The sequence below is a fragment of the Lepidochelys kempii genome, chromosome 5 (genome assembly GCF_965140265.1).
Source record: "Lepidochelys kempii isolate rLepKem1 chromosome 5, rLepKem1.hap2, whole genome shotgun sequence".
In the NCBI taxonomy this organism is placed as follows: domain Eukaryota; kingdom Metazoa; phylum Chordata; order Testudines; family Cheloniidae; genus Lepidochelys; species Lepidochelys kempii.
Window position 1 is genome coordinate 1,615,890 of NC_133260.1, and position 15,061 is coordinate 1,630,950.

Consider the following 15,061-nt stretch of genomic DNA (forward strand, 5'->3'; position numbering starts at 1 on the left):
GCACCTGCTAGGGCAGGGACCCCACGTGTGACCCATATGGCCACTCCCAGCCCCTTGCGACTGGGTGTGGGTCATTTGATGGTGGTGCCCAGAGGGCCCAGCCAGGCTCCGGGCCCCGCTGCACTGGGGGCTGCAGACACATGCAGGGAGGCAGCCCCTGCCCCGAAGCGCTTGCGCTGGAATAGACAAGGACGACGAGGGGGAGGGGGAGAGAAGTGAAGTCATTTGCCCGAGGTCACACAGATGGTCCACGGCAGATCTGGGCCTAAACCCAGCTCAATCTGCGAGCTGGTGCAGTGCCCTGTCCCCTGGACCGCCCAGCGCCATGTGACCCAGCATGCAATGCTTCACCTTGGACCACACAGCCAGGCTGAAGCCAGTGCTGGGACGGGTGGTCTCTGTGGTATGACCCTCAGATCAAGCCTGAGCACAGCATGCTGGAACAACTGGTCGCTGCGGGCAGAAGCTCCCTGCTCAAGGTGAGGGTGGCTGCAGTCGGCCCCCTTGTGCCCAGCTGAGTGGCCCTCAGGTTCCAGGTGATTTCCACACTGCTGGGTGCCCAGGCTAAGTGTCACGGTGGGGCTGGCTCTACCCACCCCTGGGGCGCTGATCTCGTCTTTCAGGTTCGGGGGTGAGCCGTCTGCCCCCAGCATGGCACAGCCCGTTTGTCGGGGTCCAAGCTAGTTCTACTGAGCTGTAAACAAGAGTTCCTAATAAAAGGAAGGGTGTGGAGGGGATTTCTCCCTGGCACTGGGTCAAAGCCAAGCCACAACGGGCTGCTTACCGACGGAGAAGTCATAGTGCACACAGCTGGATTTCTCCATCTATGGAAGAGACAGAGAGGGATGAGTCCAAACTAGCCATTTCTATCAATGCCTTGTGATCCCTGAGATAAGGGCTCCAGGCACGGATCGCTGCGTGCTTCACAAACATCATTTCTAGGGCTGTCAAGCCGTTAATCGCGCTGTTAAACAACAACAGAATACCATTTATTTAAATATTTTTGGATGTTTTCTACATTTTCAAATACATTGATTTCAATTACAACACAGAATACAAAGTGTTCACTGCTCATTTTAGATTTATTTTTATTACAAATATTTGCACATAAAAAAACGAAAGAAATAGTATTTTTCAATTCACCTCATACAAATACTGTAGTCATGAAAGTTGAATTTACAAATGTAGAATTAGGTACAAAAAATAACTGCATTCAAAAATAAAACAATATAAAACTTTAGAGCCTACAAGTCCAGTCAGTCCTGTTTCTTGTTCAGCCAATCGGTCAGACAAACAAGTTTGTTTACATTTGCAGGAGATAATGTTGCCTGCTTCTTGTTTACAATGTCATCTGAAAGTGAGAACAGACATTCACATGGCACTGTTACAGCTGGCGTTGCAAACATTTACATGCCAGATGCACTAATTGCCAGATTCATATGCCAGATTCATATGTCTCTTCATGCTTCAACCACCATTCCAGGGACATGCTTCCATGCTGATGATGGGTTCTGCTTGATAACGATCCAAAGCAGTGCGGACTGACGTATGTTCATTTTCATCATCTGAGTCAGATGCCACCAGCAGAAGGTTGATTTTCTTTTGTGGTGGTTTGGGTTCTGTAGTTTCTGCACCAGAGTGTTGCTCTTTTAAGACTTCTGAAAGCATGCTCCACACCTCGTCCCTCTCAGATTTTGGAAGGCACTTCAGATTCTTAAACCTTGGGTCGAGTGCTGTAGCTGTCTTTAGAAATCTCACATCTGTACCATCTTTGCGTTTTGTCAAGTCTGCAGTGAAAGTGTTCTTAAAATGAACAACATGTGCTGGGTCACCATCCCAGGCTGCTACAACATGAAATATATGGCAGAATGCAAATAAAACAGAGCAGGGAACATACAATTCTCCTGCAAGGAAGTCAGTCACAAATTTAATTAACGCATTTTTTTTAAACGAGCATCATCAGCAGGGAAGCATGTCCTCTGGAATGGTGGCCAAAGCATGAAGGGGCACACGAATGTTTAGCAGATCTGGCATGTAAGTATCTTACAATGCTGGCTACAAAAGTGCCATGCGAACGCCTGTTGTCACTTTCAGGTGACACTGTAAATAAGAAGCAGGCAGCATTATTTCCCGTAAATGTAAACAAACTTGTTTGTCTGAGCGATTGGCTGAACAAGAAGTAGGACTGAGTGGACTTGTAGGCTCTAAAGTTTTGCATTGTTTAGTTTTTGAGTGCAGTTATGTAACAAAAAATATCTACATTTGTAAGTTGTTTTCATGATAAAGAGATGGCACTACAGTGCTTGTAGGAGGTGAACTGAAAAATACAATTTCTTTTGTTTATCATTTTTACAGTGCAAATATTTGTAATAAAAATAATAATATAAAGTGAGCAGTGTACACTTTGTATTCTGCGTTGTAATTGAAATCAATATATTTGAAAATGTAGAAAAACATCCAAAACTATTTAATACATTTCAATTAGTATTCTATTGTTTAACAGTGCGATTAAAACGGTGATTAATCGTGACTAATTTTTTTAAACATGATTCATTTTTTGAGTTAATTGGGTGAGTTAACTGCAATTAATCGACAGCCCTTATTATCTCCCTATAAGATACTGTCCTGACTTTACAGATGGGGAAACCGAGGCAGAGCTGGGCTCAGTGACTTTGCACCTGGATATTACAGGGGTTGATGCCCTAAAATCCTAAAGATTAGTTCAAATTAGAGAAAATAAATTCTATTACTTCAGTTTTGCCCAGGTCACACAGCAAACCATCAGCATGGCCTGAAATAGAACCCAGGAGTCCTGGGTGCCAGCCTCTTCCTCTAACCATTAGATAACACTCCCTGCAATGTCTCGGCCTGTGGATGGGCTCCCAAGGGCAAATGTTGGAAGCCCCATCTCAGGAGTGTTGGCTTTGGGCTGGACAAATCCTAACAAAAGGGACCAATGGAGCTTGTGGGGTGGGCGAAGGACGGACTAGATGTGGCCCAACAGGCCGTTCCCAGCCTCCACGGTGCGAAGGGGCGGGAGCAGTATCCCACCCACAGGGGCCATCCCGCTGCACTGCTTGGAGACGGGCATGGGGTGGCCAGCCAGGTCCTCCCCGTCTCTGATACCCCAGCCCTCAGCTGCCACCTCCCAGCCTGCCCGCTGCAGCATGGGCAGCCCCTGGCCTGGGAACCCCAGAGGAGTGGTCAGCGTGCCAGGGGAATCGAGAGCTACCTGGTGCCAGCGGCTGACGACGCGGACGACAGCCGTGTAGTTCCTGTGGGGGCGGAGGGGAGCATTGTAGTACCCATGGTGACGGGCCCCGTCGCCCAGCACAAAGTCAGTCGGGCCTGTGAGGTTGTGCGCGGGGAGCACGGCAGCCAGGTACATGTCGCGCTCCAGGCTGGAGTTGAAGGGCTGCAGATCTGGTGAGCAGCAGGCGTCCGCTTCGCTGCCATTCTGCATCGCAGACACAATGATCTGATACTCCCTGCAAGGGAGGGGTTAGCCAGGTGGGGGCTGAGGGGGAATGGGGGAACTGAACAGGGCGGGGAGGGGTTAGCCAGGCGGGGGCTGAGGGGGGAATGGGGGAACTGAACGGGGCGGGGAGGGGTTAGCCAGGTGGAGTCTGAGGGGGGAATGGGGGAACTGAACGGGGTGGGGAGGGGTTAGCCAGGTGGGGGCTGAGGGGGAATGGGGGAACTGAACAGGGCGGGGAGGGGTTAGCCAGGTGGGGGCTGAGGGGGAACTGAAAGGGGCGGGGAGGGGTTAGCCAGGTGGAGGCTGAGGGGGAATGGGGGAACTGAACGGGGCAGAGGAGGGGTTAGCCAGATGGGGGCTGAGGGGGGAATGGGGGAACTGAACGGGGCAGGGGAATGGGGTTAGCCAGATGTGGGCTGAGGGGGAGGGAAGAAACTGAAAGGGGCAGGGAGGGGTTAGCTAGATAGGGGCTGAGGGGTGATGGGGGAACTGAACCGGGCAGGGGAATGGGGTTAGCCAGATGGGGGCTGAGGGATGTGACGAAGCGGGACTGTTCTTAATGTTTCCTCTAAATATTGTGGGGGTGCCTCAATTTCCCCTATGCAGTTCTTAAGTATCTAGGTGGTGGGGTAAGGGTGTATGATCATTGGAGAGCCCTAGAGGGCAGGTGTGTGCAGGGGTCTGGACACAGACAATGGCCAACACCCTGTTTCCTGGCCACTGGTGGCCTGGGCCCTTCCCCCCTGCAAGGTGAGATCTAAAAGGTTGGAGAACAAAGGAATCAGGTGACCTCCTGGCCCGGGAAAGCCCAGAGGAGGAGGGGCTGGGGGGAGTTTCAGTTTGGGGGCTGGCTGGGACATGGAGTGAAAGGCAGATGTGATTGTCTGGTTCACTGCCCCCCAAAATGGACCCGGCTGAGGGGTCCTGTTCTCTGCACCTACAAGCTCTGGTTTAGACCATGTTCCTGTCGTCTAATAAACCTTCTGTTTTACTGGCTGGCTGAGAGTCCCGTCTGACTGCAGAGTTGGGAGGCAGGACCCTCTGGCTTCCCCAGGACCCCACCTGGGCGGACTTGCTGTGGGAAGCGCACGGAGGGGCAGAGGAGGCTGAATGTTCCGAGGTCAGACCCAGGAAGGTGGAGCCGGGTGAGCTGTGTGTCCTGCAGACAGGCTGCTCACAGAGAGGAGACTGCCCCAGAGTCCTGCCTGGCTTCGCAGGGAGCAGTTCCAGAGCATCGCCTGGGGACGCCGTGACAAGGGGTGACAGGGGAAACGCAGGGTGATTGTCAGGGAAAATTCCTGCCGCAGGCTAATCCAGGTTGGGAAACCCTCTGGGAATGGGGGAGCCCATCGCTGGGTGTTTACACCAGACTGGACAAAGCCGTGGAGAGCAAACCTCCCCAGCTCATCCCCCTACTGTTAGTCACCCCATGTACGGGGGCTGATCTGAGGTTTAGGTGAAAGCTCCTTGGGGAAGGGGCCTGGGCGTCCCGTTCCCTCTACGAAGTGCCCAGCACCCCTTTGGGCGCTATATGACACTCACATACTAATAATGACCAGCAACACCTCCGGACACCGTCCAGCCACGTGGCCGCAGCCAGGCGCTGCTGGCACCCAGGCCGGGGTGATCTAAGCGCACCCCTGGGCGTGGTGACGTGCTGTGTGTGGCTGGGGCCTCTGGCTGCGAAGACCTCTCGCTGATTCCAGGGGTGGGTTTCCTGCGGGTAGGAGCAATACTCCCTGCCTGAGCTGCGTGTACCTGATGGGTCCATGGAGCCCAGGGAGGGGCTGCAGCGGGAGCAGAGCCGTCCCGCTCGACGGGGAGATGCTGTAGACGCTCAGGGTGGTGACACTGGGGGGGATGGCCGGCTCTGCAGGGATTAACCGACAGGCAAAGCGTCAGCGGGCAGCATCGCATGCTGTCTGGGGAGACAGGAAGGGCCCATCTGACAGCCAGAAGCACAGAACTGCCCTGGAGTCAACGCCGGGTCTCAGTCCGCACCGATCCATTTTGGGGGTGCTGCCAGGCATGGCTCAGGAGCACTGCCAGGCTGTCTGGGCATAAACACCCCTGCTCCTGCCATGCTGTGCCTGCCCTGGGGGTAAGGGAGTGCACAGCATGGAGGGGTGCACCATGCGGGCCCAGCCTGTAACGCCGCATCCTGCTCAGCTGGGCACGCTGGGCCTATGCTCTCCCTGGGACACAGCGCCGTGGGAAAGGAGAGGGGCCGGGAGCCACGCCAGAGAGCTCAGGGAGTTGCTTTTGGTCCGTGCCCTGGTCCTCGGCCCCCTCAGACTCATCCTAGAGCAGGGAGGCCCCTACCAGAGATGTTGGTTTCAAAGTCCCAGCGCGACTCCTGCCCAAGGCCGGCAGCCGTCAGGCCCTGGATTGTCACCGTGTAGTTGGTCCCATGTCTCCAGGGGTGCAGCAGGTACTTGGTGACCGACTGATTCACTCGCAGCTTCTCGACCTCGAGGAAACTGCTGTTGTACTCTCTCCTGGCCGTGATGTTCAGCTAGAGAAAGGAACGCGGCTCTGGAGAGGAGCGGTTCTGACCCCCAGCCCCACCTGACAATGGGCACAAGCCCCACGCTGCAGGGAATTGTCTGAGCAGGGACTTCACCTGTGCCAGCAGGGACTTCACCCTCCTTCTCTCCCTCCCCCCGCAGCACGGCAGAGCTGCCCAGCAGCACCGGGAGTTTCTTCTTCCTCTGCGGCAGCCAGCATGGCCACCTGGGCAGCAAGAGGGGCATTGCTCAGGTAGGGGGAATGCCCAGGGCCGCTCCCCCTCACAGGGGTCCCCCATTTGTCAGTGTCCCCCGGGGAAGTGCTGGGGCACGGAGCTGCATGCTGTGCCAGGCAGGGGACGGGCGAGAGCCCGCAGCACAGGGGCACAGAGCTGCATGTTGCATTCGCAGGATCTGGGTCAGAGCCCGCAGCACAGGGGCTCGCAGCAAGATGGATGCAATGCTGGAGACAGGAGGGATTGGGTAGTTTTAAACTCCCAACTGGCCATAAAGGGGGAAAGCCTAGGGAGGGCCATGGAGCAGCTGGAGAGTGGGGGCGAGATGTCCCTCACTCTGGGGCAGGGCTCGGCGCTGCGGGAAGGGCAGCAGAAATGGATAATGACACCTGGACGATGCCCCCTGAATCTCCCTCCCTCTCTCGCTGTCCCTGCCCACTCAGACCGTGCCCCGGGCTGAGACACCCTCCAGAGGCATCCCAGCGAGTCGCTTGCCCCGGTACCTGGTACCCGACGATCACCCCTTTGCAGGGCGGCAGCTGTTTCCACCTGAAGGTTTTGGTGCTGGGATCCAGCGGCTCAATCTTGGGTTGGTCTGGGGCTGAAAGCGAAGGAATCCCAGGTCACTGACCGGGCCCAAGGATGAGGCACCCTGTGCAGAGCACTGTGGGGTCGGGGGCTCCCGGCACAGGGATCACCGTTCTGGGTGGTCCCTGCTGCAGGAGGGCGAGGGCCAGGCCCTGCCACTTCTCCTGGGCAATGCTGGCTGGCTGGGCATGAGGAGCTGGCAGCGTCCTACAGCTCCTCCCTGACAGCCCCTGGCAGCAGACACACAGAGCTCCTGCCCCTGCCCTGGCTGCACGAGGGGCTCAGACACCACAGTGAGGGGCGTGGTACCGGGACTGGACTGGATGGACGGACTGCTGGGAAGGTGGGCAGCCGACCAGCTGGGCTAGGGCAGCTAGTGGCTCTTCTTCCAACCGTCCCACGCCTGGGCCTTCAGAGCCCCGAACACACCGTGGGATCCCCCCACACCGAGCCTCAGGTTCCAGGCTCACCCCACAGGGCTGTTCTGGGGAGATGGGGAGGGAGATGCGGTTGGGGGACTCTGTTTACTGTAATGAGCCCCACACCCCTTTCTCCTGAGCCCCCCCTCCAACCTCCAGGCAGGGCCCCGATCACCAGCTAAGCCTGCTCAGTTCGTCGGACAGGGGGGTTGAGTTGCAGAGCGACTGAGGCCCGTCTGCCCCCATGCTCAGCAGCGAGCCCAGGATTCACAGCCACGGGGTGACTTCCCCACCTCCCCTACCTGTTTCACTCGTGTGGACCTGCTGGCTATAAAGGACGGTCACTGGGTAGCCCCCAGAGATGGTGACTCTGTAGGAGGTGAAGGGGTGCAGGGAGCTGCACGTTACTGTTCCTTCCAGTCCCTGTAATGGCTGCTCGCTGGTGGTGTGCTGTGGTCTCCGGCAGAGGCCTGACAGGGGTCCAACCAGCCAGCATTGGGCCCGTATCTTCCAGCTGCCGTGGCAGGATTCGGGGGGTTCACAAGTCCAGTGCAGTTTGATGGTGGCGGGTGAAATCTCCAGGGCCCCTGGGATGATCCGGGGGGTCACTAGAGAATAAGCACCAGCATGAGGGTTACTTTCCTGCCCCTTCCGCATGCACAGAGCTCTGCAAAGGCATTCCAGTCAAATAGCCCCTGCTCCCCACCCACAGCGGGGTGAGAGGCCAAACCCACCAACATCTCAGCTCCTCGGGTGGAAGGCACCACAGAGGACACAGGATTACCATCAGTATCGCCTAACTGAGCCCCAGAGGGGGTTCTGATCCAAGCCTGATTTCCTTTTCTTCCAGGAAACCTCACCCCCTTTGCAAACACCCCCGGTGCTCCCGTCCGTACCTCCGTCGCTCGGCAGCCAAGCAGGACACAGCCCTTTGAGGGAGCTGGAAGCTGGAGCTCCCTGCCCCAGGGCACATGCAGGCTGCAGTGGGACAGGGACGCAGCCCATGGAGACTACAGGCCTTGCGCCATGCGGTCCCGAGCGGCAGCAGAGTGCATGCTGGGATTGCCAGACCTGCTGACCGGACACGCAAAGTCCAGTTACTGCGGGTGGGGGCAGCAGGGAGGTGCTGAGTCACCACCCGCGCCAGCCCCTCCTCAGCCGGGGCTGCCTCCTACCTGTGTCGGGCGCTGCAGCTCCCAGCGGTGGCTCCGCAGGCGAGTCCCTCCCCACCCGGGCAGGGGAGACAGGGGAATAGCAGCGAGCGAACGGGGCTGGGTCTTGGGGGGAAGGGGCAGAGCGGGGGTGGTTCCAGCACTCCTGCTGGAGTCTGTGGTTTTTAAATATTACCCGAGAGGCCACTCACAGTGGCTTGAGGGGCTGTTGAAAACAGGGGGTGCTGCTGGGCTCCCAGGGCACGGCTCCGTGTCAGAGGAGCCGGACATGCCCCGGGCAGGGCTGGTTTATGGCCCAGACACTGCAGGCGCGTGCCTAAGGCCCTGTCACGGATAACGACAATCCCAACGCTCATTAAAACACTGCTTCAAGCTCGGTGGGCTGCAAAGAAGAACTTGAAAAGTGCCCTGAGTGTGAGTGATGCGGTGATGTCTGCCTGAGTCTGCAGACAGCCTTGATCTGGGGGGACTGTAGCTGGGCGCACCGGGTGGAACGAGGAGAGCTTAGACTGAACAGCAGGAGAAATGTTTGGGAGCAGACCTGCCCCTCCTGCTCCAGGGCATGAGCCGACCTCTGACTGGGGGGTGGGGACTCTCCCTGGGGCAGGTGACCCCATCGCTCCCTCCTGGGGGGTTCCTACGTCTCTGTCTGAAGCTGCTAGTTTGGACCCAGGATCCGGGGCTCGATGGAGCACAGCTCCGGTCCAGCCTGGCGTCGCCTGTTTCTGTGACAGACGTCCTGACAGGGACACCCTCGCCCCCCAGGAGTGGCATCCTCTCTGGGGGTGTGAAGGGAGCAGTTAACACTGGGCCGCTCAGAACGCTGGGGAACTCCCTGTTGGGAACAATCCTGCCCTGGCCTGGGGATGGGCTGGCTGGGCCCAAGGGGGCTTTGCTGGCTTCAAGTGCTACAAGTCTTTAAAAAATACCCTTAAAGCCCCCCCCCGCCATCCCCCCCAATGTGCCTTGGCCTCGTGGCCTCCTCTCACAGGCACTGACCCCTGACCTCAGGCCTTCCCCGCTCCCCTGCTCTGTGTGCGCCCAGACGGTTCTCAGTTACCCCACGCCCCAGCTGGGTTTCCAGCCGCGTGAGCAGGGAGCTGGCCAGGGCCGAGAGCCGCTGTGTCCTCACTTACCTGGACAGGTAACATTCCCTGTGGTAGGGCGCCATGTGCCCCGGTCCCACCTAGCCCAGTCACTCCAGGTCTGACCCTGTCTCACACATCTGATCACAGAGGGCGAAGGCTGGGACCCCCCAGGGCAGCTCAGTGTCGTCTGTTCATTTTGGCCATAAAACGGCCGGTCTGGCACAAACCGGAGTCTGGGGTCCCACTGGGGCCTGGGGCATTTCTCTGCCAGAGGAAAGGGGTGTGGTGTTAGTGAGGGCTGGGGCAGCCCGGCTGGGAGACGTCTGACGCTGGGGGATAATCACCCAGGGACGGGCTGGCGCCCCCTCGCCTGGGCCATTTAGAACGAGGGCCGGAGCACGAGGCCTGGTCTGTGGAGCCCTGCGGGGGTGGGGGTCTAACCGGGCTTTCCCGGCTCTCACTGGTCCGACCCATGGGCTCACTTGCCCCCTCTGTGGGGCAGGTCCGTGAACGAACTCAGCCGCTTCTGGAAGCACCAGGGGTCTGAACACAGTGGAAGAGCCCGGCAGGGACGGGGGCTGACCCAGGCAGCTCATGGTGCGGGCGGTGAGGGCACGATTCAGCCACAAGGCTCTTTTGGGAAGGTTTATGTCCTTGGGGCATTGCCCTCTGCCCAGCCTGGGGCTTCTCCTGCCTCAGGCATACGTCCCCCGCAGGGCGCGACCAGGGCCCGAGGGGTCAGGCAGGGCAAACGCCCACCCCGATGGTTGGGGTCCTGAGATGGGAACTGGCCCCTGGGTGCTGCTCTCCTGACAGCGGGGTAATGTCACGAGAGCAGAGACCTCCACCCCATCCAGATCCCTGAGCTCCATGGGCCTCGCACCTGCGCAGAGCCTCGCAGGGGACCTCAGGTCTTGGGTTCGAATCCCGCCAGCCCATCCTGCAGCCCGTCTGTGCAGAACTCACCCACACAGCTCACATGGCTCGTGTCCCACTGCACGCGCCCAGCCGTCTCCGTACACTGCATCCAAGCCGGGCGCCCCTCATACTGCTCCGGGCGACAGGTCACCCAAACCCTCTCGCCAACGACAAACTCTGTCCGTGCGGACGCAGCAGAGACCGACGGGGGCCAGTTTTCTGCCGTCGTACAAACCCCTGGAGGGAAAGAAATGCCCAGTCTCCGCAAATCCCTCCCTCATGACGACTGCATCCTCCCCTCCCAGCAGAGCGACCCGGACTGCGCCCCACCCTGGGAGGGGGGCACCCAGTGCTGATACCGCTCCCGCCCCATAATGTTGTGAGAGGGGCTGTCAGCCCATCTGCCCAGGCCGAGCCCCACCCCCGTCACCTGAGGGATGCTGACAGCTGTTGGCCGGTGCCCCATATCCCACCGCGTCTCCTCCCCCCGTTAGCCAATGTCCCTCCCCCACACCCCAGACCGCGAACACCCCCAATACGCCCCAATACGCCCGTCTGGGTCCCCGCGCTGCACACATCACTATGGCAACTGAGCTCCTGCCCCAGTGTCCCCATAGCAGCTTAGTGTCTCCTGAGCCGCCCACCTGCCCCTGGCACCCAGCCCCGGCACACCTGCCTGGGCAAGATCTGCTCCCTCAGAGGCAAATGCCACCTGTGTCCCCCAGACAGATCCCAGCCCCCCGAGCGCCCCTCCCCACAGCCCTCTGCCCGCTCCTGGGAGCTGCTCCTCGAGGACCCTCCCCCTTGAGCAGCCCCTCACTTGGGCCGAGGAGCTGGGGTCACGGTCACACCAGGGCTGAATTCAGATTCTCCACTCTCTGAACCCTGCCCCGGAGCATCTCGGTCTCCCACGTCCCTCCGGGCCCAGCCTCTCGGTGCTTTGCCGCTGCCTCCTTTGCCCGAGCCTGCCATGCTCTCACCTGGGCCCACAGAGCCCGGCTGGGTCTGGCCACTCTCCCTGCCTCCCTCCTCCGCCAGTGACCCCGGATCCTGCGCTCACACCCCGCTGGGTCTGGACCCTCACCCTCCTCCCTCCTCCGCCAGTGACCCTGGATCCTGTGCTCACACCCCGCTGGGTCTGGACCCTCACCCTCCTCCCTCCTCCGCCAGTCACCCCGGATCCTGCGCTCACACCTCCCTGGGTCTGGACCCTCACCCTCCACCCTCCTCCGCCAGTGACCCCGGATCCTGCGCACACACCCCGCTGGGTCTGGACCCTCACCCTCCTCCCTCCTCCGCCAGTCACCCCGGATCCTGCGCTCACACCTCCCTGGGTCTGGACCCTCACCCTCCACCCTCCTCCGCCAGTGACCCCGGATCCTGCGCACACACCCTGCTGGGTCTGGACCCTCACCCTCCTCCCTCCTCCGCCAGTCACCCCGGATCCTGCACTCACACCCCGCTGGGTCTGGACCCTCACCCTCCTCCCTCCTCCGCCAGTCACCCCGGATCCTGCGCTCACACCTCCCTGGGTCTGGACCCTCACCCTCCACCCTCCTCCGCCAGTGACCCCGGATCCTGCGCACACACCCCGCTGGGTCTGGACCCTCACCCTCCTCCCTCCTCCGCCAGTCACCCCGGATCCTGCACTCACACCCCGCTGGGTCTGGACCCTCACCCTCCTCCCTCCTCCGCCAGTCACCCCGGATCCTGCGCTCACACCCCGCTGGGTCTGGACCCTCACCCTCCTCCCTCCTCCGCCAGTCACCCTGGATCCTGAGCTCACACCTCGCTGGGTCTGGCCCATGGTTTACACCGCAGGGGGTGTTCGCGGAGGGAGCCTCATATCAGGTTGCCAGGTCCAGAGACAAGGGGACACCTGTCACTAGGTGTGACGAAGCGGGACTGTTCTTAATGTTTCCTCTGAATAGTGTGGGGGTGCCTCAGTTTCCCTTAGGCAGTTCTTAAGTATCTAGGGGGTGGGATACGGGTGTATGATCGTTGCAGAGCCCTAGAGGGCAGGTGTGTGCAGGGGTCTGGACACAGAGAATGGCCGACACCCTGTTTCCTGGCAACTGATGGCCTGGGCCCTTCCCCCCTGCAAGGTGAGAGCTAAAGGGTTGGAGAACAAAGGAATCAGGTGCCCTCCTGGCCTGGAAAAGGGACAAAGCCCAGAGGAGGAGGGGCTGGAGAGAGTTTCAGTTTGGGGCTGGCTGGGACATGGAGTGAAGTGCAGATGGGGTTGTCTGGCTCACTGCCCCCCAAAATGGACCCAGCTGAGGGGTCCTGTTCTCTGCACCTGCAAGCTCTGTGTTAGACCATGTTCCTATCGTCTAATAAACCTCTGTTTTACTGGCTGGCTGAGAGTCACGTCTGACTGCAGAGTTGGGAGGCAGGACCCTCTGGCTTCCCCAGGACCCCGCCTGAGCGGACTCGCTGTGGGAAGCGCACGGAGGGGCAGAGGAGGCTGAATGCTCTGAGGTCAGACCCAGGAAGGTGGAAGCCGTGTGAGCTGTGTGTCCTGCAGACAGGCTGCTCCCAGAGAGGAGACTTCCCCAGAGTCCTGCCTGGCTTCGTAGGGAGCAGTTCCAGAGCATCGCCCGGGGACTCCGTGACACTAGGACATAGGCTGAGCCGCCAACATGGACACCAGGGGCTAGTGCCGGGAGAGCGGCAGGGGGGCGCGAAGGCCGGTCGCTCGGGAGCTGTGAGGTGCTCGAGGGTGGGATGCCGGAGCCCTGTGATCGCGGTGACTCCAGGGGCTCACACTCACCAGTGCAGGCAGCAGTCCCACTCCAGACACTCTGGTTTCTCCGTCTAGTGCATCTGATCACAGGTGGTGAGGGCTGGTACCCCGCAGGGCAGCTCCATTTCACCGAGTCCCCTTGGCTGTAAAACTGCTGCTCAAGTGCGAACTGGACTCTGGTGTCCTTGGTTTCTGGAGCTTTACACTTTTCTGTTCACAGGAGTAAGACGATGGGGGTGAGGGGTCTGAGACACGGTTTGAACAGAGGTCTCTTGGGGCACCTTGGCTGAGCCATGTGCGCTGTTGACACGCCACAGGCTGCCAGCTGTCACGTCCGCAGGGCTCTGGGCCCTGGGCTGGGCTGGCTGGTCTCCGACAGATTTCACATCCATGGGCTGTTATTATCCTGACTAGTGCATTCATCACCCACCCCAGGATTCAACACCCCGCGCTCGACTGGGGAACTCAGTGGGGGGGTGGGGGAGGCTGGCGGGCTCCCACTGTGTGTCGTCAGCCCTTAGACACAACTTCCCTGCTTGGCAGAGAGAATACTTCATGGCCTGGCTGTGCATTAACTTTGAATGTGGATCCAGCTCATGATCTAACCTCACTTTGGAGGTCCGGGGGGCGGAGGACTGGGAGGAAGGAAGGGAGTTAGACAAATAATAACGGAGTTAATATTTCTCTCATTCTGTACTCTGTTTGCAGTGCTGCTGTAGCCGTGTTGGTCCCAGGAGATTAGAGAGACAAGGTGGGTGAGGTAATCTCTTTTACTGGCCCAATAAAAGGACCTCAACCACCTGGTCTCTATCATTCTATCGAGCTTCACCCCCAGGATCCCAGGCTCTACCCCACCTACACACAGGGACCACTTCAGCCAGCAGCCAAGTGCAGCTACCGTGGGAGGAGCAGGGTGGGGCTTCTTCTTGGCAACAGCCCCTAGGACCTAGTGTCACAGCGTGAGGGGGAGTCAGGACCCTGCACCCCCACTTCCTGTGATTCACCGTGACTCTCAGCCAGCCAGTAGAACAGAAGGTTTATTGGAGACGACAGGAACACAGTTCAAACCAGAGCTTGCAGGCATAAACAGGATCCCTTAGTCAGGCCCTTCTGGGGGGCAGGGAGATTAGACCCCAGCCTTGGGGCTCCCTCCGCTTCCCCAGCCAACTCCCCAAAACTGGAAACCCCTCCAGCCATCTCCCCCAACCTTCCCCCAGCTCCTCCTCCAGCTTTTGTCCAGTTTCCTGGGCAGAAGGTGTCACCTCGCCCCAACTCCCCTCCTGGCTCAGGTTACAGGCTCAGGTTTCTTCCCTCAAGGGAAGCCTCCCATCCCAATGAAACTCCCCTGCCACATCCCCAGGTCAAATCTGCCCCACTCCCTGCTGCATCACACCTAGGACCTCAGCATGATTCACCCTGGGGTAACTAAGGAACTGGCTGAAGCGGTCTCCAAACCGTTAGCAATTATCTCACAGAGCTCCAGGAGGATGGGGTCAGTGTGTTCCTGTTCTCCTTGAGGAATATTTTTGTACCATCCTTGATCCTGGGATGTTCTGGTACCACACTTCTGGAACGTGTCTATGTGAATGCGCTGTGCCGAGCATGTCTTAGGAATGTGCGTTTCTGCAAGATCAGCCCTATTCTTGCTGCAGTCTGTGAACTTGATCGCAGGCAGAGCCTAGCGTTTGCTCACAGCCCGACTTTTGCCAACTTTGCTTCATATCAGCAAAGCTTGGCCACTACTTTAGCTCCGGCCTCATACCAGGCCTCTGATACAAAGGCTTATCTCTTAGGCTCTCTTCCTACAAAAGCTGGGGGAAGCAGTAGACTTGATATATCTTGGATTTAGTAAGGCTTTGTTACAGTCCCACCTGACAGTCTCATTTGTAAACTAGGGGAACGTGGTCTA

At 58.9% G+C, this 15,061-nt stretch overlaps 1 protein-coding gene across 2 annotated transcripts in view; it reads right to left on the reverse strand.

Annotated features, from left to right (window-relative positions):
* Window positions 1–15,061, reverse strand: part of LOC140911060 (receptor-type tyrosine-protein phosphatase T-like) — a 90,945-nt gene that overhangs the window by 37,155 nt on the left and 38,729 nt on the right. Inside the window, exons 8-16 of one of the 2 annotated variants that reach the window (XM_073343286.1) lie at window positions 13,180–13,362; window positions 10,455–10,643; window positions 9,537–9,752; window positions 7,531–7,836; window positions 6,725–6,822; window positions 5,801–5,993; window positions 5,237–5,348; window positions 3,233–3,488; window positions 785–824 (exon numbers count right to left, since the gene is read on the reverse strand). In XM_073343286.1, coding sequence (XP_073199387.1) covers window positions 785–824; window positions 3,233–3,488; window positions 5,237–5,348; window positions 5,801–5,993; window positions 6,725–6,822; window positions 7,531–7,836; window positions 9,537–9,752; window positions 10,455–10,643; window positions 13,180–13,362 — 1,593 coding nt within the window. The remainder of the gene's footprint in view (window positions 1–784; window positions 825–3,232; window positions 3,489–5,236; window positions 5,349–5,800; window positions 5,994–6,724; window positions 6,823–7,530; window positions 7,837–9,536; window positions 9,753–10,454; window positions 10,644–13,179; window positions 13,363–15,061) is intronic. The other variant, XM_073343287.1, reaches the window with a different exon arrangement.